The following is a 27,976-nucleotide window of genomic DNA, read 5'->3' on the forward strand; positions in this document are numbered from 1 at the left end:
GATTGGGACCCTGCTTCCAAAATCAGGTCAGTAGCTGTCCTCTCTTACAAGTGAGTTACTCAATGTTTAAGTTGGTTGTAAGACGCATGTTTAAACCCTGCCTGCCAGTCTGTCTGCCTGCCTGTCTGTCTGTTTGTCTGTCTGCCTGTCTGTCTGTCGTCTGTCTAGCTGTCTAGCTGTCTGTCTGTCTGTCAGTCAGTCAGTCAGTCAGTCAGTCAGTCAGTCAGTCAGTCAGTCTGTCTGTCTGTCTGTCTGTCTGTCTGTCTGTCTGTCTCCCTCTCTAGCTGTGTTTTTAGATTGGGACCCTGCTTCCAAAATCAGGTCAGTAGCTGTCCTCTCTTACAAGTGAGTTACTCAATGTTTATGTTGATTGTAATAAGAACGTTTAAACCCTGCCTGCCAGTCTGTCTGCCTGTCTTTCTATCTGTTTGTCTGTCAGTCTGTCAGTCTGTCTGTCTGTTTGTCTGTTTGTCTGTCAGTCAGTCAGTCAGTCAGTCAGTCAGTCAGTCAGTCTGTCTGTCTGTCTGTCTGTCTGTCTGTCTGTCTGTCTGTCTGTCTGTCTAGCTGTGTTTTTAGATTGAGACCTTGCTTCCAAAATCAGGTCAGTAGCTGTCCTCTCTTACAAGTGAGTTACTCAAAGTTTATGTTGGTTGTAAGAAGAACATTTAAACCCTGTCTGCCTGCCTGCCTGGCTGCCAGCCTGTCTGTCTCTCTATAAGATTAACATTCATTGTAAAGCTTTATTTGGTGTAGGGCCAAGTAGGCCTCTGTCTCATGTTTATTGAAAATAAGCTAGCAAATTTTACAGTTACCAACAGCAACCAATGTTTAAATCTTTTCATATACTTCATCAGTTGTAGTTGCCGTAAATTGGTTTTTCCCAAATTTAAAATTATTGCATTTTCAAAAATCACTTGTGTGATGTCAGTAGTTTGATGACAGGCTGGCAGACAAACAGACACATTCGCACACACACACACACACACACACACATAGGCATTAAGAGAAGTACCCTGTATATGCACTATTTATTTTTTGATGAAGAGACCCCCACACACTACTTCAGACTTGCAGTTAAAACTTTTAATATGACGTTTTGGTCGTCAGACTTTCATCAGGCATACTTATTTTCTCATAACACCAGAACGACTAGGCACAAAATTGTCTTATCACTCTTTCTCTTCTTTCCATATGTCTGTTTTAAGAATGATAAAAAAAATCACATTATACTTGGTCACAAAAAACTACAATGAACTTAAATGAAGGAACGCCTTGATACTCAAAATTGACCAAACATATAAAGATGGCAGCCTCTGGGAGTGATGTCATTCTGAAAATGAAAAATATACTGACATCACACAAGGTGGCCGCCGTCTTTACACATCTGCTTCATTAGTTTTACCAAAGTCTGGTGCGATGCTTTGCTGCGCATGGTCACTGTCAAATACACTACTACATACAGTAAATCAGCTCACTTATAACATTGGTCCCTGCTCTACAAATCACGACCACTCACAATAAATACTTTATTTCACCATGAAAAATAGACGAGATCTCAATATACAATAACAATTTGTCGATCCATATTTCAATATTCTCAGAACTTTTTAATGTCTGTCATCCACTGGATTCAAATGTACATTCTTCCGTCTTTCGTTTACACTGTTCAACAGCTTTCCATTGAAAATGGCAAACACAGAAAAATAGATTAGCACATTTCTCACAAATTGTAATAAAGTTTCAAATACAGTACAGCACAATGGAAAAGAAAACATTCTTTGGGTTTGGTGGGTGAGTTTGTCGATGTAAATGCCGATGTGTAAGCTCTCCTCCACAGATGCGGTAAATAAAGTGTCCAGAAAGCACCTGCCATTTTGCCATTTGTCCATCGGTTTATGTGCTGTCAACATTGTGCTGTTTCAATCAGTCAGTCACACCGGTGGCTTTGAAGTGAAACCCCAGGTGAGCCTCAACTTCAGTCTAATGTGCGCTGAGAAAAACAAACCTGTCCAGCTGATAGGCCTTTTCTCTCTTTCTCCGTTTTCATTTATCTTTCTGAACCTCTTTCATGTTTAGGCTAACACGTTCCCGGGAGAGTTCAGCATTAATGGAGGCTTGTTTTCAGCTCTAAGTTGGAGCAGCAGGGTGTTGATGGGTAAACGCAGGTACTGTATACTGAGCATCCGAAAAGCTTTATGTATCTAAGATATGCCCACCTATCAGTCCTTTTGACATATATGTGTAGGATGTTTGAGGTCACAGGATGTTTAGCTCCCCTCAACAGTATAGCTGCTTCCTTCACCACCATTACACCACTTGTATACAGAGTACACCTTCTGCTTTCTATGGACATTAAAAGTATTGACAGAGTATATATATATATATCAGCATAGTCTCCACTGAAATATACAGAAGTGTAAGCTCATTTTTCTCACACCCTGTCAGCAGCTACACTCACCTTCTCACCCACTGCTACACTATTCCAGAGGAGCAGTGAGGCACAGTAGAAACTGGGTCTTTAAAGCCCCATAAAGAAATAAATAAATGCCTATACATGATATAGGCTTGTGCCCTCCTGTCTTCCTTGCTCTCCCCTTCCCATAGAACAAAATAGCAGCATCATTGAATAGCTACAGTTGGAGTCATATAAATCAGTCGGGGTATTTAACATTTTTTGGCATTACACCTCAAACTGAAGGAACCCGTTCTGTCAAATGAATCACGGCATAATCCGCAACACCGTGGTGCACGTTTTATTTAACTGTATCTGTCGTTTTGTGCGGCAGTGCCAAAGCTCACAGCTGGGGGGCGCTTTCGTGTAGCTTAGCTGTGAGTTGCCTCGTGCACGGAGCAGTTCTGAACTGAGGCATGTACGGGGAAAAGCCACATGCTGATGCTGACAGCGGCTCGATCGAGTCCCCAGGCCCAAGTAAAGGGTGCGATTCCACAGAACAGTCCTCTCTGTTCACAACCACATTTTTAAGCAGCTCAGTCGTCGTTTCCTCTTCTGTCTCCTCCTCTCCATTGCTCTCCCCGTCCTCTGCCGGATAGTCCATCCCTAGATAATACAAGTCCTTCTCTTCTCTCACCCCCTCGTCCTCCTCTTGTTCGGATGTTTCAGAGAACTCCTCCACAGAGTTGTAAGAGCAGGAGCGCCGCGGGTCATCCGCCTCCCCGCCCCGGCAACTGTCCAGCTCCCACAGGCCTCCGGGGAAAGATCCGGAAATATCCGAGTTGTTGGCGGAGAAGTTTCCCTCGTCGCTGGAGCTGCTGCCGCTGCCGTCCTTGTAGCGGAGGCGAACGGGCTGCTGGTCCCGCTCTGGATCGGAGAGCAGCACAGTGGCGTAGGTGACCGATGACTGGGCAGAGCTGTCGGCGGTGCCAGGTGGGGGATCGACCGGCTGTACTTCACCTAGCTCTGGGTCTGAGGCTGCCAAGGTGTCCCCACCCAGGAGCCCCTCGCTGTCCCTGGACTGGGTCTGGTCGAGCCCCGAGGTCAAGCCCGGAGCTAGGGAGACGGCTAAGGCGGTGGCCGGGTCTGGAGCTAGGGACACGGCTGGGGTTTGGACCAAGGCGGTGGTCAGAGCTGGGAGGTCAGCCTTGTCCACTATGACGGCTTTGGAAATGTTCTCAGAGGGCAGCAGCAGCGGCCAGGCTGGCAGGCCCTCCGGGAGCCTGAACAGGTGGTCAAAGGCGTCGGCCTAGAGAGAGACACAAACACACATGTAAAGGGCAAGTCCTAACAGGAGGGTTCAGTCTGTGTACTGATAAAAGATTCAATAGGATATCAACAACAGGACAGATTTCAGTAATGTCTGTAATCATCACTGTCCATTTTGCTAAAACCCGGCAAGAGGGATGGTTGGCAGGTAAACTGACATTCTCCCCTTTTTTCCCCTCTAAGGATGAACTGCCAATTTGATGCTATTACCACCTGAGGGCAGCATTGCAAACTGCTTGCATTATACACATGTAGATAAGCTTGCTAGATTTACATATTTACATATTTGCTGGACTACAGCATGTTGTGCAGGAACAGAGAAGACATAAAAATATTAAAAGGTAACTTATTTATAGAATAAAATTCTGTAAGACGTACAGATGGCGTGTCTTCGATTATGTAAAATTACTCTAGGTCGAATATGAATTGGCATATGCTGTAAAGGTTCACTCAAATTAAATCAAACACATTAAATAGCAAATCTGAATGAACTGAGTGAATATTGTAATTTAGTCAAACAGAGCAAATCAGAAATGTAGTCCCTGATCCATAATGTAAGAAGGCTCTCTGTTAGTGTCACTGTGTTGTACCTTTTTGAAGTCTAGCCCTTTGGCCCAGGAGCAGTTGTTGGGGTTGGGAACATCCTTCCACACAAACTTCTTCATCCTGGGAACCAGACACAGCAGATTTTCAGTTTGCACCCCTCCATCTTAAAGCTCCTCTTCTTTTCCCTTTTCTTTCTCCTCTTATCTCCCTGTCTCCCATCAGCCGAGGTCAAGTGTAATTAGACCCTTGTGGCTTGTTAAATGTCACACTCCTAATTTTGCATGGTCAATATCTCCCTGTTCCCTAAATTAGATCGTCACAATCCACCTCAGTGATTAACATCATTTATCATCTCTTGCAGGTGTCGGGGGAAAAAATAATTTTACTATACACTGAATTTCTATCAGATGACATTTTTGAATTTGAAAGAACACTACATAATACTACACATCTGCATGTCAGAAGTAACTCACGTATCCCTTGTAAGATCACTTATTACTACTATTACTAAGATATTTGTATATTCACCTGAATTGAAGGTTTACATGGTTTTCTGAGCTCACCAAGTTTTGTGACCTTACTGTTCATGAAACCCATTCAAACACATGATATAACTTTAATGAGCATCATTCTGTGTACTCTTACTGGTTTTGGGAGAGGACCAGAGTGACAAACAGAACGATGGAGAGGAAGGTGATGATCATCAGCAGCATGTAGGCTGCAGGGTCTCCTCTGGTGGCTATAAGAAGAGGAAAATACCCATTAACAAGTGTCTTGCAGAAAGACTGTATCTCCAATTCAGCCATTTCTGTTGATTCATTGCAACTGTATCCTGACATTATGCCAGCAAACATTTTGATGTTGAATTGATATGACAGCGTGTACAAAACCTGCGTAAATATAGCGCCAAAACTGTTTTCTGTGAAATGTTTGCTGGTATATTTGCATTTTTCATAACCCTACCACCAGGACAAAAAACATTAAAAATACACTGGAGTGTCATGACACTTATTTCCTTGTGGAGATTCAATGTTTCTGCTGGACTTTTTCCAATTTAATCATATGAGGTAATATACAGGCAGTGCTGCAATGTTGCTCAACTTTGTTAGAAAAAACGTACCCATAGTGTACGCCGGCTCTCCTTCTCCATCAGCAAACACAGGGTACAAGTAGAACTCATACTCCTCCGAGCCAAAGAAATCACCTGTGAGATGATACAAAGGAATAAGACTTCTTTTTATGGCATTTCAGGAAAGACAGAAAGGAGAAGGGCTGCTGTGAATGACACTTCAGAGCCAGTTACCTCTCAGATAGACGGCGCGGTCGGTGTAGGGAAGCCTGGCCCAGGTTTCCCCATTTTGGCTCTGTCGTCGGTCAGGGTCCTGCTGCCTCTGGGCCGCCCACTGGACCACCATGGCCACAGGGACAGAGCTGTTGTCCAGCAGGCTCCAGGACAGAGACACACAGGTACCGTTGATGACCAACACACGGAACGACTGCACACAGTGACCTGCAGTGCAGATGAAAAGGAGTAGAGTGAACTGAACAGAACAGAATTGTCCACGTAGCTTAGCAGACTCTTCTCAAGCTACAACTCAGGTTATTGTATCACATTAACCTTAATCTTTAAACATCTACACCAAATATTTGACACCCACACCACAACAATCTTTTTCATCTCTTTGGTTGTTTATATATTTAGTCATTATTTGTGCAGAGGGAATTCTCCAATGGACCTCCATCATGGTGCCAAATCTGAGAGATAGAAAAGTTAAGAGGGGAACTTTTCTTTATCTTTTTTTTTTTCGACTGGGAGCACCTCCCTTCCCCCCAAAAATCTCACAATATTGATGGGAACATTAATTCAACAAACAGCTTTCCTGACAAAAGATGACAAAATTGGCCTTTTTAAGGAAAACCCAGAAACAGTTTACCTCTGCCCATTAGCTGTTATCTAATGTAATATCTCTGCATTATGAGTGATGGGAGAGAGACACACACATACACCCACACACACACACACAGCCCAAACACACAAGCACCTCAGTGTATTAAATGGAGTACTGTCATTAAGAGCTCAGCTAGTGCTATTAGAGTGCTGCTAACAACTTACTGCACTGAGCTAATGGCTCCTCTACTATCTGGGCTTTTATGGGCTGCCCATAGACACATGTTTTGTGTCATACCTTAATATGTGGCTGCTATTGGCTCTCTCATTCGTTCCATTAGGCACTGTAGCATTCGATTTTTCACAGTGGCTAATAAGATGACTAAAAACTAAACTAAAAAAAAAGACAAATGTTAAAAAAATTGTTAAATAAGTCTAATACATGGAGAGGTTCATCAACCTCATCAATGCTTGCCAAAATGGCCTTTCTGAGAAATACGAGGACACTGACAGAAAGGGAAAAAGAATGAGTGGAGAGTGTGTTTCTGTCCAGTCGGACGTAGGGGTTCAGTTCAGTTCACTTATGTCTATCACATGTGCAGTGGCAGTTTCACCTACTTTAATAAAAATATATATATATGTTTTGCACATTTTACCTCCAGCTCTAATACTGTTCACCTTATTTTCTTTCTTAGGAAAATGACATGATGTTAGAGCCTGTCTAACTATTTTTAAAAGTGTCCTCTGAGCCATAATCCACCTAAACTGGGTAAATAACTAGGCAGTGCTATTGTGGACTATTGTGTCCCCTCACTGTCTCATCCCACCCTGGGTCTACAAGCTACAGGTCAGATCAGATGGTTGGCTATTGTATTAATTACTGCAGATGTAGTTCTTGTAGAGATTAGACTGTGGACATACTTGCTGCACAGCTGCCCTGTTCCTCCAGCACCAAGAGAAATTGTTTGGATGATGCTGCAGAGACATACGTAAAAAAATTTTCACTTTCCCCCACCCATCCTACAAGAGCTGACTCACGTTTGGGCCTCCTCTCCAGTGTCATGTTGATGTTGTTAGCGGAGCTTCCCAGACTGTTGTAGGCCTCCACGGTCACGGTGTGGACTTCCTGGCTCCACTCAAAGCTGTAGGAGGTCGCCAACTCTATCCGCTCCCTGGTCACAGTGCCACCCGAGGCCTGGTGCTGAACTACAAATCCATCCACACAGTAGGAACGCCCCGCTACTGCGAGACGCTTTGGGGAAAGAAGGGGGAGACCATTACAAAAATACTTTTAATGACATTTGATTTTCATTTTTTCTTATATAAATGAAACAAATAGATTTATATTTCGCTTTGTGTACCTCAAATAGCAGAGTGACATTGGTCTGGTTTCTGTACGGATCGTCCTGAAGGACTCTCCAGAAATCGGGACCATGCTCAGGGACTGAGGAGGAAACACACAATCACATTACACAACAGCTTTTACCTCTGTGTTAGCTGACCTTAGACATGATGGTGGAGGTGAAGGTATGGGAGAGTGTGTATAAATGTGTGTACCCTTTCCCATAAGAGCTAAAGCCAGGAGGTCAGATATGATTATAGCCGCCGTCAAAAGGTTACATCAGCCGTGACCTGCATCTCCTCAGTGTTTTCACATAGAATCAAGGACTTTTCACTTTGAAAAGCGAAAAGGTTGTGCTGGATGGAAACGGACGGTAGTCTACCTCTGCTGTTTTGGGGTGTGGAGTAGACCGATTCGCTCCAGTCACTCCAGTAGCCGGTGCCGTCGGTGTGCATGCAGCGGACTTGCACCACGTACACACGGCACATGTCCGGCACCGCAACCTCCGCCCAGGAAACCCGCGTTGGACTCTGGACCTGCAAGCATGACATTTTTCTCAGAATCTCGTTTGGGGCCAAATCAGACGAGGGAAAATTTAAAAAATTGGCATACACATCTGTTCCATCTGTCTGTCCAATTTACCCAGTCACAACGGAATAATTTAGAGTAAATACAGACAAGAGGAGGTTGTTGAGAGTGTGTACCTCCAATTTCCTAGAAAATGATTTAATCAGAGGATAGAAATCCAATCTCATATCAGCTCATGTCATACTGAACAGGTCATGTCGAATCATGTCCCGTACATTTAAGAGACGGGAGAATCATTTAACTATAGCAGCTGAGTCCTGGACCCTTGTGCTCGCTTACTTGTTTGTTCCTTTCGTTCTTAAAAAGGTCAATATCAGTGGCAGAGGAACATTTTAGAAAGCTAGTCAAATAACAAATGATTCCATGCCATCAATATTATGGAGGTCATCATGTATTTATAGCCCACACTTTTTGGTTTTAGAGAAGGGTCAGCTAAATGACATCTGGCCAAACCCTTCCTATCAAAGCTCTGGTTGTTAATAACAGACAAGCTTACCTTCCACTCTGGCTGGGCTCTCACAGTGGAGGGCGAGTGGTAATGAAACTGACACTGGAGTCCTTCAATGGGCAGATCCGGACGCTCCCATGTCACCAGTAGGACCCCACTGGTCTGGCTCACTGCCGTCACATTAGTCGGTGGGTGGGGTTTCACTAAAGGGGAAACAGCATCGGAGAAAACCAGAGTTAGAGTCAGTCTCACACAATCGCACAACTACTTAATACTAGTTTGGCCAGTACACTTAGCTGCTGTGGAACTTCAGATAAACATTACCATGGAAATAAGAGCTAATTTCCTACTAACTTCTATAGCAAATAATGAAAATTGTATGACAGCCATAACAGTTGTAACAAAGGAGATTACCATGATAGTGCCAGAAATGTCTTTTCTACCCTTTAGACTTCTGTCAAGAAAGTAATCAATATCTTCACAATCAATAGTTGAAGGTGCCCTTGAAACATACAAGCCTGTCCCTATGAATGTCTAACGAAGTGGTAATGGTTCTTTTTAAAGATCAATACACATTTGCCTTAAAAATTGCCCTTTGGCCATTAAAAATACATTTCTCAAAATATACCATTCAGTTTTCCCAGATTGTCTAAAATATCTCAACTCACAGCTCAAATCTTAAATCCTTTGGAATACAGCAGGAAATTGATCTAGGCAAACAAATTCTTTAGACGTCTCTAGGTGGTATTCTAATGTTCTAATGACTCACACATGAAGCAATGATACCCTCCATGGCAACTCATGATCACAGTTCTATGACAGTCACCATTGGTGATTACTACAGTTTCCCTTTCTGCCCATTCAACTTCTGTGGGGAAAGTAACCAATATTTTCACAATCAATGGTTGGAGGTGTTTCTTTTGAGCGACATTTAAATTATCAATGCATTGTGAATGACATAATGACTTTTTTAAAACAAAACCCATATGTTTAAATACCATTCTTGAAGAATGGTGTAGTGGAGAGAATGTCTGAACCCGTTCATTTTACGCATTAAGCTGATTCTCCATTCTAGAGTGACTTACAATGAGTGAGCAGGCCGGGGTTCAGTGTCTTGCTCAAGTACACTTGACAGGACACATTGGCTTTTGTGGGAACTGAGCCTATGACCCTCTAGCTAAGGGACAGTCTCTCCAACCACCAGAACATCCTGCCCTGTAAATCCTATTGAATGCTTATGTAAAGGAGAGACAAAAGGCCGGGTTTCAGCAAGCTCTCTGTGTCATCAGACTGAAATCAGCATGGCAAATACAAATCTCAGTCACTTTCTGTCTCTCTTTCTCTTTTCTTTCTCACACAGTGATTCCTCCCGGCTCACCGTGATCCGTGGGTGAGAGGTAGACGGGTCTAGACCTGATGGGGCCCAGGCGGGACGGCACCTCCAGCCACAGCTTGTAGCAGTTCATCCTCAGCGGCTGGATGGTGCAGGTCCAAACTCTCTCCGCCGACTGGCACGCCGCCTGCCCCATCTCCCCCACCTCCTCCCCCGCCCTCTCCCGCGCCTCCATCACATCGCACGGCAGGTCCGCCCACCTGCAATAAGAAGAAATGTGAAAAGCCTAATCGATATGGTTGAAATGCCAAATTCCCCATCTCTGTTCAACAGATGGAGATTTGAAGAGGGAAAAAAATGAGTGGGAGAGAAGGAGGAGAGTGAGTGAAAGAATGTCAAGGGGGAGGTGTTGCACAAGAAGCCTCAGCGGGACACGTCACTTAGTAAAAATGAGCTATCAAACATGTCTAAACATTATCTCATTCCTTCTCTGCCTTACTGTTGGAGTTTGGTCATCAGTGTGTTATTTAATTCAAGATTTTCAAGTGGGGGTTGAAATTTCTATTGTTCAAGGATTAGAAAGACGTATGAATCATCCCGGTTTTTGAACAAAAGCAAACAGACAGGCAAACAATGATAATGAGGCCTGGAAAAGTAAAAGTAATGCCCTTCAAAGATGATTAAGAGACTGGCAAAAGAGTTTTATAAAAATAAGTTCTAAGTTCCAGTGCCATATTTTGTCCTTTGTGAAATCCTTACAGAAAAAAATATCACAAACATACAGTCATATAAATATATCACATTCACTTATATAGTTCAATTTTCAATTAAACTTAGATTAGACATTTTCTGGCATCACTTCAACACTGCTGCGCTGGATACTACGGTTTCCTGGGTGTGTCCAATGAATGTGTTCACTGGTATGTTCAGTTAATTCAAAGTTTTCAGTGTGTTGAGTGAATTGAAATAAGCTGTACCAAACGGGGTATCTAAGTAAAATATTTCCTTAAGGTGTGTTTACCTGGATAAGAAATTGAGCTTAGTCCACTGCATGTTTCTCCAGCTGCAGGCCATAGCGTTAATGTCACCATTGGTCTTGCAGCTTATATCAATGGCAGCTCCTGAAACACAGAGTGACAAACACCCACGGTCAGGAAAACACAACCACAGCATGGGGTTCCTGGAGTTTTCTTGTACTGAGATTATTTTGGTTCACATTGTGACTATTGCTGTGCCACATTTCCCCTCTCTTTCCTGTGTTTCTCCACTGTAGTGTGCTAAAAATTGATGCAAAGACAAAAATGGGAGGTGGATTTCAAGCTGCTTCCTGCAAGAAAATCAGAACTCCAGCACTGATGTTTGACGACCACTAGAATAGAGCATGATATGATATGATGCAGTATGAACAAAATACAGAGGAGGGGACTCAAGTCAGACACGAGTCACAATTTTAATTGCTTGAGACTTGACTTGATGCATGAAGACTTGAGACTTGACTTGGGTTCTGGTGACTTGGGACTTGACTTTGACTTGAAAAGGTTTCTAAAGTCTTGACTTGAGATCTTGTGTTTGTGTAAATGATGTAGATTGAAAGTGATGAGATTTGTTCCACCAGATGCCTGAATTTAAATTCTGTTTTCTGAATTTGTATGGAATGACTGAATTTATTGAAGTTGAAACTCATTATAGAAATCAACTCATGATGCTCTTACCATGTTTTTATCCTATTAAAAATTAAAATTGCATTGAAAAGTCAGAGATATTTAGTTTTCAATGCAATATGGTTTTAATAGGATAAAAACTGATACTGGACTCTGGATTTGTTCTGACTTGACTTGGTGTTCTACATTTAGACTTGGGACTTGACTTGTGACTTGTGCCTCAAGACTTGAGACTGACTTGGGACTCGAGAAAAGTTGACATGGTCACATGTCTGACAAAATATAAAACAACATGGTTCAAAACAACCTCAATTAAAATGGGTAACCATCATCAATGCACAATGTAAAAAAATGTAAAGTAATTCAGTCAAAGTCAAACCTTACATTACATTTTGAAGTGAACATTGTTTTCTTTTCTCCCAACCTGACATATCACCATCAGTGTATAACATAGCATAATATTTAGATATATCAGACCTCACCTTCCACATAGATCTGGCTGTAGGGGATGTTCCACTCCTGGGTGCACTGCAGCAGATCATACATCCTCTTCTCTGACGGACGCACCGTGATCTGGCTCACCTGGTGGGTTTGAAAGGAACTGGTCTGATCCACATGCTGTGTACTGCAACTCTGCGCTCATGTACATGTACCATGCTTTTTCTAAGAAGTCCCAGAGAGGAACACACAGAGGAACTGAGCAATTTAAGCCCTGGAAGGAGTGCTGTTTTACCCATTGGTTGACAGGCCTGTACTGGCTGTGATGCAGCTGGTGGTTGAAGTTGAGCATCCAGACGGCGGTGCTGGCGTTGGTGCTGCGGTTGTTGAACACGCAATACACTGTTACGTTCTCCCCGGGGCGCACCACCACTTTCTCAGGGATGTAGCTCACCGCTGCAAACAAGTACAAAGCCCAGTCATGACATGTAACTGCAACGTAACCCGTTTTGATATATTTTATTGCAGTTGGCAATAAAATATATCATAATCCCTCTTCTTGTTCTTTTATGAATCATACTTTAACTTGAAATCTACAGTTTTTTCATTAAGTTTTACATAATTTCTTCCCATGTAGCCTACAGATAAGACAAAGCAGGAGAGGGATGAAAAAACAACCAAATGACAATGGTAACAAAAGGGGAAGAAAACAAACGCCTTCGATCAAACTGCACCTGAGTCACTCCCATTCATCTACAATGTCAATCTGAAGTTTCACAAAAGATGACAAAGTTTTGTTTGTTTTTGGAGGGAACTTTGCCAGGGATTTTGGGTGACTAAGCCATCTATTTTGCTATTGTTTATCGTGCGGTTTGAATGCTGTCAGATTGTCAAACGTTTGAACGCGAGGGCCGACGCCTCACCACCTCGTCAACCTGTAGCCCACCAATCGGTTGCCATAGAAACATCAGCGTCGAGTCTGCACCATGAAAAGGAGTATGACTAATCAGCAAAACGGGGAGAAACTGTCATGGGAGAAAATCTATGAATCACTTTCAAGAAGAGAAAATATTCAAAGAAAGTGAAATGCCCATTCATGTTGCCTCATTGGACAAACTTAACAACACCTGAACTCTTCCCAGCCAAAAACACTATATGGTTACACCATTAAAAAACACTCCCATATTATTATTTTATCTTTCCCACATAACTTAAATTACCTTTGCTGTCTTTGGAAGGCTTGCTACCATCAAATGAGGCAGTAGACTCAGTGAAGCTGTGTCTCACCTCAGTAAGATCGCAACCTCTGCATTGATTAGTCATCATGACACACACACACACGCACACACAAACACACACTGCCATTTGCCCCAGGGTGACTCAATATGATGAAGACTGTTCCTTTACAAATTCCATGAGTGAAAAGGTTCCTCATATGATGCAGATACACTTTATATAAACAAGTATCTGCAAAATACAGAAACACAGATGTACTTACACACATACAACACATGAACACTCACACACCCACGCACACACACCCCAATTGTAACGGCAAACACAAATCGAGGCAGGATGCCAATCAGTCCTGCGTCATAGAGACCCACAGACAGGGATACTCCCTTCTGTTGTTTGAAAGCCCTGAGGCTGACATGAGGTGATAAGTCAGCCAGAAAACAGCCTGGTGTTCCAAAGCAGCCTAACAACCAGTCTACATGAACAAGTCTCTAATGGTGTTAAAAAGGGTCACTGAGATGTTGTGCTCAACTTTTATTTTTGCCTTTAAAACAATACAGCAGAACGTGTGTGATAATGATTCTCAGTCTCACCGGTCTCATTATTTTTAAACGCTGCTGTTAAGGTCTGATGTCTGTATGGACGGCTGCTTTGTTTGCCGCTGCAGAGGAATTTCTACTTAAAGAGCTTGGCTCCATGGACAGATACACTGCTGGCGACAGGCTCCTCTGCTTTGAAGCCATTGTGTTTTACAATTTGTAGGTGGTCACTAACCTTGAGACTGACCCCTGACTCAGACTCTATTGAGGTCAGCCATGCTGGAATGAGTTCTTTGTTAATGGCTCAGGCTAATGTGTGTGGGCTGGTAGGGCCTGTTTCATAGTTAAGCACCGACATCCCATTAAATCTACCTGGGAGGTAATAGAGGTCAGTGGTTGAATCCGCCACAGTCAGTAAATAAATCTTGTCTGCAGACTGATTCAGATAAAATGGTACTACACTGGTAGCAGTTGGGAATGTTGAAGTAGGCTATGTTAGCCAGAAGACCAAGAAATGAAAAAAATTAAATAAAATTGTATAACTAAGGTGAAGTCATGTCACTGATTAGTTCCTCCTCTATTTTTGAAGTTGTACTGATCAGTGAAATCAGCTGTTGTGTTTGGTTAGAATGAAAACCTGCAGTCTCTTGGCCCTCCATGACATGATTTGAGAGTGAATGTGTGCTCAGGCAAGTGAATAAACTGAATTACAAGTACTGTTGTCTTCTATTCACCAAGGGCCTTCACATCTCAGCCAGTGAAAAGCCTAAACCCACTGACCAAAAAAGCTGCATTCACTTAAGAATCAATTACAGTAGACTCCTCTATGTAAACAGCGGTGTGTAGCTGTGTAATAAGCAGGACAATATACAGGGAGATGCTCATTATTGCAAAATAAGCTCCTTCAGTGGCTTCACTTGATTCACCCTACTGGGGCTTATTTGTTTGTCTGTAGCGCAGTAGCAGTACAACAAGTGGGACTTTCATATCTCTATGTAAGGGAGCAAAAAAATCTGTCGCAACCTTGCAGCTCCTCCAAGGTGCATGAAACAGAAAGAACTGAAAGAATGAAAAAATCCAGCCGCTCTTGTATGTCCTTTGTAGTTATTAATAGATTTGTTTATTTATTAATTTACTTCTAATTATGGCTGATTCTGTCCTCCACACTCCTGAAGAACAACAGACAAAACTTGAACAATAAATCTAACTCTGTGTAAGCAGTTGGAAGGGAAATGTTCTTACTGTCCAGGTAGATGTGGTGCGGTTGGCTCCAGGCGCTCCAGAGAGGAGGCTGGCCGGGGCCGGAGCAGCGAGCCTGGATGGTGTAGTTCAGCCTGGGCTTCAGGTCCAGAGACACCCTGGGTTCTCCAGACACAGACACAATCTGAGGAAAGCAGAGAGGCACACACACAGGCATACACAGACACAAACAAACAAACACACACACAAATACATCATATTGACTTGAGGGTAATTGGGCAAGTTGTTATGAGCCTGGAAAAGATGACTCAACTGAAATCCATCATCGCCGCATGAGTGTGGCTGACAGAGGATGCTGCGGTGGTTTGGCTTCCTGTCTCTGCAGCCATAACTGCCACCTTGATGGCCTCAGTTCAAAACCAGCCTCCAGTCATAATCTTTATCTACTTCTAATACACTATGTGCACACTAACTGAATATTACTGCTGTCGTGATTTCAATTTTTGGCAAGTTTTTGGTTGCGTCATGAAGCTGCGTGAGACTATAAAATCCTAACCAACTGTATTGCGTCAAAGGAATACTTCTACTGGGAGAGGTAAATATTGAATGTGTCTCCAATGGCCAAACAGGGTAATTAATCATGCTCTATGTGACATGATTAAACATAATCTGTGTAGAATTCTGTATAATATTTATGAATGTCATAACAAACTTATATTCTGTAGCACGTTTGAGGTGCTTTCTGTTTCTCAGCGGATTGCATTATTTCCCCTCATTACTTTCTATGCATAATTTGCATCTAGGGGAAAGGCTTTCTAGGCAAACTATAGACCAAACAGAAGCATGAAGCGCATTATTGAGGCTACTGTTTGTACAATATGACTCACTTTTTAGATTGTAGCTAGCATTAGATATATAAAGAACATCAAATCACGTGACTGCCAGTGGGTGTAGTGGCAAGTGAGAATCCTACAATGCATCGTCTCCTATTACTGCTTAGTTTTTAACTGGTTAGTATTTACCTGCCAGACTGGATGAGTGCTGTTGGAAGAGTATCGGACCTCATAGCTCAGTGGACCAGTGCCAGACTCTGATGGGTCATTCCAGTTTACAATCAGCTCAGCCTCAATGGTCTGGGTGTGTGTCAGATTGACTGGAGGACCTGGTTTCACTGCAGAATACACACACAGACACATGCACAAAAACATAGACTAAGTAAAGATACTCTCAAAAACAGACGCACAAACATGAAACACATGCATACACAAACATATCCCACAGTCAGATCAATATACAAGTGGCATCAGACAAATTACACACAATAGATGTCATAACAATCATAAAGCCACTCCATATCTTGAGCCTGCTGTAATATCGGTTAGTATTTTCAAAAGGTTGCTGAATCCTATGGAACAACAGCCACAAAAGGATCAGAGGATTAAGTTTACTGTAAGACCCATTCATTTACAATAGTTGATGAAGTGCACTGTGCCGCCTTGAGGTCACTCATCAAACCCTGCTGTTCTCTGTTAGTATTTACAGCAGGGCCAGTGATTTACTGTCTCTGTCGGTATATGATATAACAGTACATCTAATAGTGACATTTGTTGTCGTTAAGCTTGTCATGCAATGAAGATCAATATTTGTCTGGCCCTTATGCCAGGATCATCAATATTTCATAACTGAATCAATCACATGTTGAGCACACAGTTGATGAATAGCATAAGGAGCACATAATCCCATTTCTCTGCTGGCTGTATAGCCAAATTCATTTTACCTGTTGGTCTTTAGATTTATATGAAGGCTCTGCACTGAAATGTCAATGAACTGAGTGACTTTTGCATCAAGCCGTGTGGCTTAGAGTTTTTAATTTTTCTATAAACCATCTTTATATTTACTGTCATTCACTGAAATGAGACATGCTTAGTTTGGTAACCCAGAAAATAAACAGAGATGTCTCATTATGGTACTTAGTTATGGTGGAGACAGCAAGAGATAACTGAGTCTCATAATAACATCAACATTGTCTGCTGGGCGAGAGGAGATTAATAAGCATTATCATTAATTCTTTAACAAACCCTTAGAGATTACTCCATGGAAAAAAAAGTTTTAATTCAGTTCTGAGAGAGAGGAGAGACAACAGTGATTGCATTCCTAACATGATATAGCAGAAGGCTATTCAGCATGCAAGTGGTAGCAAGTTGCACTATGCTGTAACCTCCTTTGATTAAAAAATTATTAGGATGATTGGAAAGTGCAGCAAAATTCATCAAAGCTATTTAGTATTATCCTTCATTAGGAAGGTTGGATTCACACAGGGAAAAAAGTTATGGAAGCTTTACATTTGGAATGATGAAGGCTAGTACTGGATTTACACAGGAACACATCTGGATAGCATAGGCTTACAGATCAGCTTCTGCTTTGCTTGTGTCAGCTCAGCCAAAGAGGTTTGGTTGAGCAAACAGCACAGTATGGAAAGTCCTTCTCTATCACTGTGGAGATCTCACAGCTTGGATGTGCTTGCATGCACACCAACACACACACACACACACACACACACACACACACCAGGCCATCGCCCAACTGCTCTCAGCTGTACTCCAGTCACGCCTGCCCTTGTCAGCTGAATAAGACTAAGAGTTAGAGAAGTGAATGTACCACTATCACTTTATCTGTCCAGATCCATTACTATAGTGTTGGACAGACCTTGGAAAATATCTGGATTTAAACATGAAAAATTTAAAATTGAGGAGCCCTATGTCATCTTCAAAGCATACAGGGCTGACTTTACTCTTAGGGCTCTAATGCCAGTAATTGAATAACTTTAGAAAAAAGTTAATGCCAGTAACTTGTCTGTCTGTTGACCTACTGGACTGGAACTGAAACGCTAACTATCCTGTTTTCCCAAAGAAAGTAAGTATGTCTTTACAATACGTACATGTGTGTGAGTGTTGGCCTGCCTGTATGTGTGTCAATATTTAAAATAGACATCTGGAGGCCTTTAGACAGATAATGTAGGCAATAAGTCAATGAGAAGACAAGTATAGAACAATGCTATCTCTATAGCAATTACCAACTTTTATGTAATGTTCATGGCATATTGACCATATTTTTCCACCTTGGAACCAAGAAATGACAAATTTTGGTTTTACCTGGGACACATAGGCCTACTCTTAGTTTAATAAACAAGCCACTAGTGCAATAAAGAACGTTAACAACTGCAGTACAATTAATAAAAAACAAAGAATGAGTGAAAACAACCGTCTCTCACCAGGTCGGGCAGGAACGCTGAGCAGGACGGGTGGTGAGGTGGCATTGGAGATGCTGACGGTTACCACGGCGACAGAGCTTGTGGTACCGTCAAGAGCGACAGAACACATGAGGGAATCTTCTGCTGCGCACACAACAGGATTATCAGCCGCAGCATCTCCATCGTTCACCTCTGTGTTCTTTCTCTGAGACCTGAGAGTGGATGGGGAAAGACTTACAATGTAATCAAAACTCATAATGTAAGTGTGTGTAAGTGTCCATAATGTAGTAAAAGCTGGACTCATAACATAATAATCTTTTGGCAGATAATGTATTAATGTATTACGTTTTAATATATTACAGTGAGTATGAAATAAGATCATGTAATTGTAATGTGTACCTGTTGAATTTATTTTGAGTGTCATATTTGATGGAAAACATTTAACACATGTTTTCAGTTGGCTAGGCTTTAGGTGTCAATTTTGTAGTAGTTGCCATTTTCCATCAAGAGAATTACCCATTAAAATGATGATGTTACTATCTTACTGAGTTGAAATTATTACATTTACCAAAAAACAGCAACTAATGTGTGACTGTCCTTGTGTCTGTTATGAAGTGTGTGTTAGATGAGCTGTGAATTGGTCTCTTTATCCCTGACACGGTGGGCCTGGAGTCAGTTTGTCTGTCAGTGTGTTATCACACAGCCTCCCCTCTGCTAAACCATGTACTCACACACGCTAAACCCCGCTGTGCAGAATGAAAGGGTTGCCATTCAGATCACACACACACACACACACACACACAAACAAGGACGGAGTGCACACACACACTGACTCACTCACACACTCCCATCTTTGCCCTTGGCGCCTGAGGCATGTCTCTTGGGAAAAAAAGCTAGACAGGCATAACAAGCAGGATGATGAGACATGAGAGAGACTTCAAACAGAAACAGAGTATAGCTTCATACTCACACCAGGCGCTGCAAGCTAATTGCAATCAAGCCAGCATCCAACATGTCTGACGGCGTGGTGCGAGACTTAAGATCGCAAATTACATTTTCCCAATTCTCATCAATTCTGCACAGGATGTCCAAACAGGTGCCTGGAAAGAAATTCAGTTTGCATGTTAGCAGTGCTAGCTGCAGAACTCATTTACACCAGCGACTATCACCTACACACCTAATGAGGACTTCTGAGAAAACGCCCTGTCTGGATATTCTGAGAACTAAAAGCCTTGCTTGGAAACTGAATGAATTGCACAGAATGAATAAAAAAAAAATAGGAAGTGGGACACTGAGCCAAAGTCAGCATTTTGCTTTTAGCTCATGTACAATGTTTTAATGGAGTTCCCATAAAAAAATCACTTTAAGGCAAAAGAACATCTTGTCAGCTTTTGATTGTAGGTTCATTCCGGCTGTCATGTTAAACAAAGGGCAAATGTAGCACACTGTCTTTTCCCTTATACTTTGGACTGTATGTTTGCACTAACCTCTACCCAGAGTTTGCACTCTTATAAAGTGCCTTAGAAGTACTGATCTGAGACCAGTTTGCATATCAAATCTGGTTAAAACTCATAAAGACATTTGAGACTTCCACTGACCCTACATCAGTACTCATGTACTCAGTGAGTGATTTGTTCAAATTTAGCCCATTCATCCCAAATCAAATTACAGTACCCCCTCCCTATTGCTAGAAGCCTCATACACACTGTACGGACCCTAGTGCATGTGTGTAACAGAGAGCTGAGTCACACCTCTGTCTGTCTAATGCCACATAGAGCACATAGATCAGCAGGGCCAGAGCAACCCCTTAGCCTCCCTGGTTAATTATCATTGTGTTGATGTGAACCTGGAAGGGCTCAGCTAATGACCATTGATCAGGATGCGTCATAGGGCCTCACAAATTGATCCAACAAACACATCTTCCTCTCCTCCCTGCTGCCTCAACACAGCCCACCTCCACACTGACAATATCAAGTGAGCGCTTCATAACTATGACTGTAGCTCACTTCGCCCCCGTTCGCTTTTTAAACTCTTCTTCTCTCTTTCTTTCACTGCTTCCAGCCGTGCTAGAATTAAGTGGTGCTGCACCGTTTGACTGGGATGCTGTGTGTTAAATCAAAACACACAGTGGTGTTTCCTAGACCACCTGGTTTGATTCTGGTGGAGTGATAAATGGAGCGGGGTATGCCTCAGGAGCTAGACTATCTTGTGGATTGATCGCAGCACGAGACTCGTACGGTCAGCCTGTCTGATCGGAGGCTTGGAGGAAGGAGGGCCAGATGAAAAGCCATTAAGGTAAGCTTGGTAGGTGTCTCTATCAGTGACAAGTGACAGGTGCTGCAGGCAGAATCATAAGGCTCAGTCACATGTTCCTGGTGAATTCCACATAGGAGGCTTACCACTTGAATTGCAGAAACCATGGGCTTGACCTGCACTATGTAACCAACTGAACTGCATATGTGCCTGTTTTTCACACAACCTCTCAACTGTTTCTGAATGGTTTCCTCCCCCCAAATTTCATGCAATATAAGGGTTTTTTTGTCAATCCATGCTAGCATTTGTTGCGATTTAAAAATGGGCCAAAGGTGTTGTTTTTTTCTTATTATAGTTAATATAGAGATAAACATTCTACTGGATGCATCCAGCTTACCATTTGCGGACAGTAATGGACTAATGCGGATGTGTTCCACTAGTACGAATGAGCCAATATTATTAACAATGGCAGCTATGGAGCTCCTGGTGAGCTTTTACATTGCTGTTACAGTAGATATGTCCCTACTGCCACAGTATCTGTTTTGGGAGAAGTGGAAGCCTTAAATGCATCACAAAAATGACAAATGGACACATAGATCCTTCTTACAAATATGGCAAGAATCTTTGACTGACATGTACAAGCTAGTCTAGTTTAATTAAGTTTATTTTTTATTTTTTTTACAATGTTCATCTTGGAGGGATGAGACACTGATCATCTGTAATGCAAGGCGACAATGGCAAGGATTAAACCACGAGAAGGGACCAGCAGGCCAAAGTGTCTGACTGTTCAAGTCGATATAGCTGCAAGATAGTCTGGCTTGTGAGGCTTGGTATTGAATAGACTGCTGCCTCAACCTGTTATTTTACCATCTATTCACTCCGGATTTTCTTGGTTGAAATCAACACTGTTGCAGTTGGAGAAAATGAAAAAGGTGAAACTTAATTAGACACTTACCGCCAGAGGGCTCATCAATTATATGAGGATGTGATGCACTTGTCAAGCTCCTGAAGGTGCAGTGAGGGTGTGGGTGGTCTGATTCAGAGCGGTTCCTCTCCACTCTGCGTGTGCCCTCTCCCTCCACAGTGAGGTGGGCTGTAGGTGAGTCACAGCACAGCTCATCCTGCCACGGGACGTCCAGGCCGCCTCCTTGGAGAGAGCCTCCATCCACAGGCTCCGAACACACAGTACCTGGTCACACAGACACAGGGACGTTAACTTAGGCTTTACACATATTGACAGGGTGTCTTTACATCTTGAATTCTGCGTTTTATTTCTCTTCACCAGGCATAGTCACATTATGGGAAATATGTTTTTATTCGAATGAAGAACTGATACAAAAACTATTTCCCCAGATTGTAACAAGTGTCAGTTGAACAAAAATAGTTTGTTACATTTCAAGATGCCAAGGTCTCCCTTTGTGCCAGCATAGAAACCAATTTGGATGGATTTTTGATGAAATCACTGAAACCATAGATCTACAGTCGATCACATATACTGTATATTCATATGTATATTCAGGAATGGAACATCCAGGGAGTGGATTTTGAGCAATAACCCCGGCTAGAATATTTGGCTGCCATCTCCATACTATTTCCATAATATTATTTTTGCATTTAGTCTGAAAAACTGGCATGAAAGAGGTTTGACATAATTTGACTTATGATCGACACAAGAAAAATGAACAAGCAAAAACATTATAATGTAACAGACACAAACAAGGACATCAGTTTCCTTACTTATTACACTATACATATTTCAGCTGTTGAAGCCGTGTTTGAGTCCATCCTGCTGGCAAGATCTATCAGTGTTTGATGTTTGATGAGGGAGCAATAACAACAACTTTCCTATTAAACTGAGGTCACTGAAGCAAAGTCTTCCCTCTCCTACAGCCTTTGTATCACAACCTCCTTTCACTCAGAACACCGTGGATTTGAATACTGAATGTTGTTCTGCACGCACTTCAATTGTGTTCAATGTCAACATGTTTCTGCAAGGCGTGATTGATTGCCGAAATTGTGTCCCACATGAGGAAAATTTCTGTCTAATGTTTTCGGGACCGAGCCAAGGCAAGGATGATGCTTTCGGATTAAATTAGTTTTGGAGATATGAGTTATGTTCAGCTTCAGTCCAATTCTACCATACAGTCTGGTATACAGTATGCTACAAAAACCTGTTAGTAGAAATGTGCTGTAAATTAAATCAAAATATGAAACTTTTTTTTAACCTCAGCTCCTCCTAAATTGGTAAAAAAAAAAAAATGTCTCAATCCCCTTATTAGCATGTTGCTCAAGGTTCTATCATGAATCAAAGATAAAAACCTGAATTACTACACCCAGGTGAATTCATAGAGTTAAAGCAAGGAAGAAGGTTCAGATGAAAGCTATTGGGACACCCTGTACTCCCAGAGAATGATGATGTGTATTTTCTGTTCCCTAAAAGAGTTTCACAATGCCAACGACTGTTTGAGAGAGGCCAAGCTGCAATCTGAGAGGCGATGACAGTCTGTCTGTGTCTGTCTACAGGAGTCAGAGTGGGAGAGAGGCAGACACAGAAAGACATTGTTGTGCATGGGTGATGTTTATTGACTTGATCCCAGCTGAGAAGCATCTTGCAGGTTTGACATTTGGCAGTGGATAAACCATATTGTCATTGTCAAGTGTACTGTGGTTGTTATATTGGCAGCTATCGCCTCCTGGGCTGTACACAGGGGAAATCTGTCTACTGTATACTTTACTATCTGCTATAAGGTGTGTCTATATGATCTCAAGGAATCAAGCTGGTATTTGTTGTATGCGTCATGTTGGTCTTCACTCTACAGTTTTGGGAGATTATATGGACTTACACATCATGTACAGTATCACCTCTTCAAAACCCTAGTATCAAATAAATGTCATGTAATGAAATGTCAGTTCACGACCGCATTTAATAAACAATAACTGAAAGAGCATTGGAGGCTTACTATATGACACTGAACTGTCCAAATTAGAGGAGTTGGACATCTGCCCAATGCTGCTTTTAGTTCACTCTTAGAAATACATTCTATCATGGTCATTTTCACCAAAAAAGGGAACGTTTTTGTGAAGCAAACCCACGTAAGGAAAGCTTATCTATTATTTGCAGCAGTGAATGAGTTTTTTTCTTTTTTTTTTTTTTTAATCTATAAAAGCCAGAAGACTAGCAGAGCCTGGGGGAAGCCATCGCTGAGAGAGATGATAGAGGTTGTTGTGTCGGAGCTGGGACTCACCATGGGAAACGAGGAAAAAATGCACAAGGAATGTCAGCATTGTGGACCGAACCCTAGAGAGAGAGAGGGGGGGGGGGGGGGGGGGGGGACAGGATATGGAGGGATGGACAGAGAGAGAGAGGAAAAGAGGAGGGAGAAGAGGAGAGAAAGAGAGGCAAAAGAAAAATGTAAAGACAGAAGGACAGGAAAACAGAGTAAGTAGGCATAAACAGAAAAGTTGTATAAAGCACAAACTCTCTCTCATTCTCTCCCACCATCACTCCTTCCCTCAACACCTCGAGTGAATTAAAGAGCTGCAGAAAGCTGAGATTGTGGGAAAGCAGTGGTGGATGTTGCGGTCAGTACTCATGCCACTGTCAGCGATCCAGTGCCAGGGAATTTAGTCACAGTTCCACAGTACAGTGGAAGAACTGGTAGACCAACTTCTTTACAGGCCTAATGACTCATCTGCCACACAGTGTCCCCTGTGAAGCGTTGCAACACAGGACAGAAGACACTAGTTTGAATTGACACCAGTCTTCATGTGCTAATGGACTGTAAAACACACAAACACACACACACACACACATACATGCATATACACTTTCAGGTATACACTACCAGTCGAAAGTTTGGACACATCTGATTGAATCTACTATGTTTTTTAATTATCTTAAAGCCATTTTGCTTATTAGGCTTATGCCTTAATTATCTTAAGTTGTACTGCAGTACTTACATTGTAGTGTTCATGGCTTAGTGAGCATGGCCTGGGGCTTGGCTGGGATGAATCTTACTGAGGAGAGAAAGGGAGAGAGAGAGAGAGAGAGAGAGAGAGAGAGAGAGAGAGAGAGAGAGAGAGAGAGAGAGAGAGAGAGAGAAGCAAAAAAAAGTCTTCAGGGAATGCTTGAGATGATGACACATAGGGATTTGAGGCAATATTGTGTTTAAGGCAATTCTGACCCTGGCAAGAGTGAGGACTTACAGCGCTACATCCAAGACCTGCGAGGAAATAAAAGGGTGGCAGAGGCAATTCTCCTTCTCCAGCAGAGACATTATTAGACAACAAAGGGTTTCTCAGACGAATTGTATTTCAGAGGCAGGTCCTTCACTGGTAAGAGCGCCTCCCACTCTCTCATCCTTTCCCTGGTGAAATACTCTAGCTGTTCATTCATGGCTGAATTCTGGCGTGCAGCACAGTGAAGGGACTTTGGAATATCGCAGTGAAATCACTTCTCCATCTCCTCCATGCCTCTGCTGTCTGCAGGTCAGCAGCATGTGTGAGTCATTTCCAAGGCTGACAGCCTAGATAACAACAATTTGCTTTGTTTTCCCACCTGAGAGGCACCGCTACTTGAAGACGCACTGTATATTTTCTTCTAGAACATGTCTGACCATGAATGTCTGGTTCTCTAATTAATAGATTGTGCGCTTTATTTTGGTAACATTGCCCTTCTTTCTAGTGCTTTCCCAGACTGATTGTTTGTTTTAAACTTGAGTGTTCTTCATTATATTTTTTCCATCTAGCTTTTCCTGCCCATGTTTTTATTCACTGTGAAATGCTTTCTCTTTTTCTATTGTTGTTTAGAAAGGTGCCACAGAGTATTAACTACTGTTGATAATGTTTTTCTGATTTTCACCAAAACACAAGAGCAGAAAGGCCCAGTAGTGGATGTGTTACAGTTTAAAACAGGCCAGTGACCACATCTATTAATTAATTGATATGCTGGATCACAACAAACACAGCATGCAGTGAAAAACAGAACCATGGACAGCTGCCATGGTGACACCTGCAGTGTGTGTGTACATCTGAACATGTGAATGTGCTGAGTAATGTGTGTGTGTGTGTGTGTGTGTGTGTGTGTGTGTGTGTGTGTGTGTGTGAGTGAGTCAGTAAGTGTGTGAAGTGAGCAGGTGTAGATGTGTGCATGCATGTGAATGTGGTGTGTAGTGTGTGTGTGTGTGTGTGTGTGTGACCCATGGCATATCCACTGGAAACAACAACACAATGTCAAGCAGCCATCAGCATGAGGACTGACTGCATGAAGCCTTTTCCCACATACACACCTGTCATCAAATCCAGGTGTGTAAAACAAGCCTTACTGATTTACCTTCTCTACCTCTCCATGACGGAACACACAGAGACGTAATGACACATTGTGCTGGTGACAACAGTAAGGGTGCCATGTGTATCTAGAACTATTCAAAGGGGAGAAAAATGATGGAAAACATCTGTGATGGAACAGGAAAATTTCTGATTAAGCGACTGTAAAGCATCATCATGAAAAATCAAGAATTATCCATATATCATGTTACTTTATGCTTGTGTGGTGTTATTTTGACAACATCACTCCACTTTTTCATGATAATAATGGTTAAATTAGGATTATAGGCTTAGGATACTTGCTGGTTTACCAACTAAATTGTTACATTCTCGTAACCCAAAGCCAAATCAGGATTTAAGAAAAAATAATTCAATATTAATATGGTAATATTAAAATCTAACTTGTGAGATTAGCTTTCTGATGCGCTAGCTGCACTAACTAGCTAAGTCTAGCTACATAGCCATAATCTATAATCATTATTGTATCCTAATAGGTTATTTTTCTTTGTCTACTGATTAACCTATAGTATGTGGATGTGAGCTGTGTGACAAGAGCTTTAAGTTAGTCAGTTGGATGTTGAATGAATCAGAAACAGCAGCTCCAAAGATGGGTTTAACCAAGATGTGCAGCTTATATCTTTAATTATTGTTTTTTTTAATGATGATCCAATTTCCTACAGTGCTATGATTTTTATATTTTGTATTCAAAGTGTCATCAGGGTGCAGGCTTGTTGAGCTATAATGATAGATTTCACCAGCCTGAATAACAGCTTTGCCAGCTGGGATGTCCAGTCCTTGAAATGTCTCAGATCTGCTCTGCCCAGATAGAACCTTTCTGTCTCCTATTTAAAGTGTTACATTTTTGGAATGGCTAATGTAATGTCTGTGTGACTGCCTTATTGGCCCCTATTTCCTTGTCTGCATTGGAAACAATAACATCCTTGATCAGCTGAACTATCTGAAACTCCATTGTTTGTCCATGTACAGGGGAAACTCTGCCCCTCTGCTGTGGCCCACGAGACTCCAGCGCAACTATTCATCCCGGTCTGACTCACTCTCTGCCGGCCCAGCTACACTGCAGGCGCGCCGGGGCTTGCAGCTGCAGGATACTCCTGACGTCTGACTAGTCGCTCTCTTAGTTGTTTTTCACCAGTTTCTGCACGGAGAAACAGCAAAAATGCGAGACATGTCGTTTGATGACTTAACCCACTTGGTCACCAGTGGGGATCCCCATCGTGACAAGTTTCCCTTTCAAGAAGTGAGGGGAAAGTGTCTCCATGAAAAGAAGAAATGCTATAGTAAATTAGAATGGCTGTTATAGCCTAAAAATATCAAAATGCAGAACGACATTTACCTATAGGAATGTTATAAGATTATTAGAATGAAAGCATAAGACACGGAAAATACCATTAAGTAAGATTACCACTATAAACTCACCATTAAGTACCACAGACACACTATAAGTCCCTATAGGAATATTACAGTTGATGCACAGTAAGTGGCAGGGAAATTTGGGAGACTGAAAGGAGAAGAACCAGTTACAGAACAAACATGTAAAGTGAGATAGAAACTCATTTGTGGCACCCAAATAAAAAAAAATGAAGGAAACTATCAGTACCAAGAAAAGCATTCAAGCTGCCAGCTTGTCAGGACAGAAGTGGGTGAACCATTTCGCACCTCTGTAAGAAATATCTAAGGAATGCTGCGCCCTGAGCTTGGCAGCGCTTCATCTGTGAATATTAGACAAGGTAAACTTAAATATGAGAACTAATAGTAGAGAACAGACTGATCTGGAATATGATTGCATCCTTACTTCGCTCCGGTAGGTCTCCTGTGGTTTTCTCCTTTGTCCAAGTCGCGCAACTACACCGTTCAGGTAAATTTGAATCCACATTGAATACTCCTTTGGGTGTGTGTGTGTGTGTGTGTGTGTGTCAGAGCAGCGTGTCCATGGCTGAGGCTCTACCGGTATAGTGATATCGGAGAGATCTGTTCCCACTGAAATAAGTTGTTTTTCCTCTCACACACACACGTTACTGCAGTTTCCCTGACGTAAAGCTCAGCTCGTCTGAGGCTCTCGGCATGGGAACTGAGGTTGAGTACAGAGCTGAACGGGGAGGGGGGGAGTGGTGACCAGCCCACCAGGCTATAATGCTGCATTCAAGGACTCCTCGCAAGCTCCTACTTCTGATTACGCAAGTCGTACTT

The 27,976-nt window shown here is 42.2% G+C and overlaps 1 protein-coding gene across 1 annotated transcript; it reads right to left on the bottom strand.

Annotated features, from left to right (window-relative positions):
• Window positions 1-1,069: 1,069 nt before the first annotated feature.
• Window positions 1,070-27,943, bottom strand: lepr (leptin receptor). The gene is made up of 21 exons (XM_071542658.1): window positions 27,582-27,943; window positions 24,404-24,460; window positions 23,689-23,741; window positions 21,399-21,632; window positions 19,161-19,290; window positions 18,212-18,402; window positions 15,963-16,111; window positions 14,983-15,124; window positions 12,261-12,421; window positions 12,010-12,109; window positions 10,888-10,987; window positions 9,912-10,126; window positions 8,582-8,736; window positions 7,880-8,033; window positions 7,517-7,599; window positions 7,194-7,407; window positions 5,571-5,777; window positions 5,388-5,471; window positions 4,913-5,006; window positions 4,312-4,387; window positions 1,070-3,701 (listed from the first exon to the last, which is right to left on the bottom strand). The coding sequence occupies exons 2-21, from the start codon at window positions 24,415-24,417 to the stop codon at window positions 2,796-2,798; spliced, it is 3,462 nt and encodes a 1,153-aa protein (XP_071398759.1). The 5' UTR covers window positions 24,418-24,460; window positions 27,582-27,943; the 3' UTR covers window positions 1,070-2,795.
• Window positions 27,944-27,976: the final 33 nt, after the last annotated feature.

This window comes from Centroberyx affinis, unplaced genomic scaffold (genome assembly GCF_046629955.1).
Source record: "Centroberyx affinis isolate AG114_WGS23_722 - 3 ecotype Tasmania unplaced genomic scaffold, CSIRO-AGI_Caff_v1 ptg004149l_1, whole genome shotgun sequence".
NCBI classification, from domain to species: Eukaryota; Metazoa; Chordata; class Actinopteri; order Beryciformes; family Berycidae; genus Centroberyx; species Centroberyx affinis.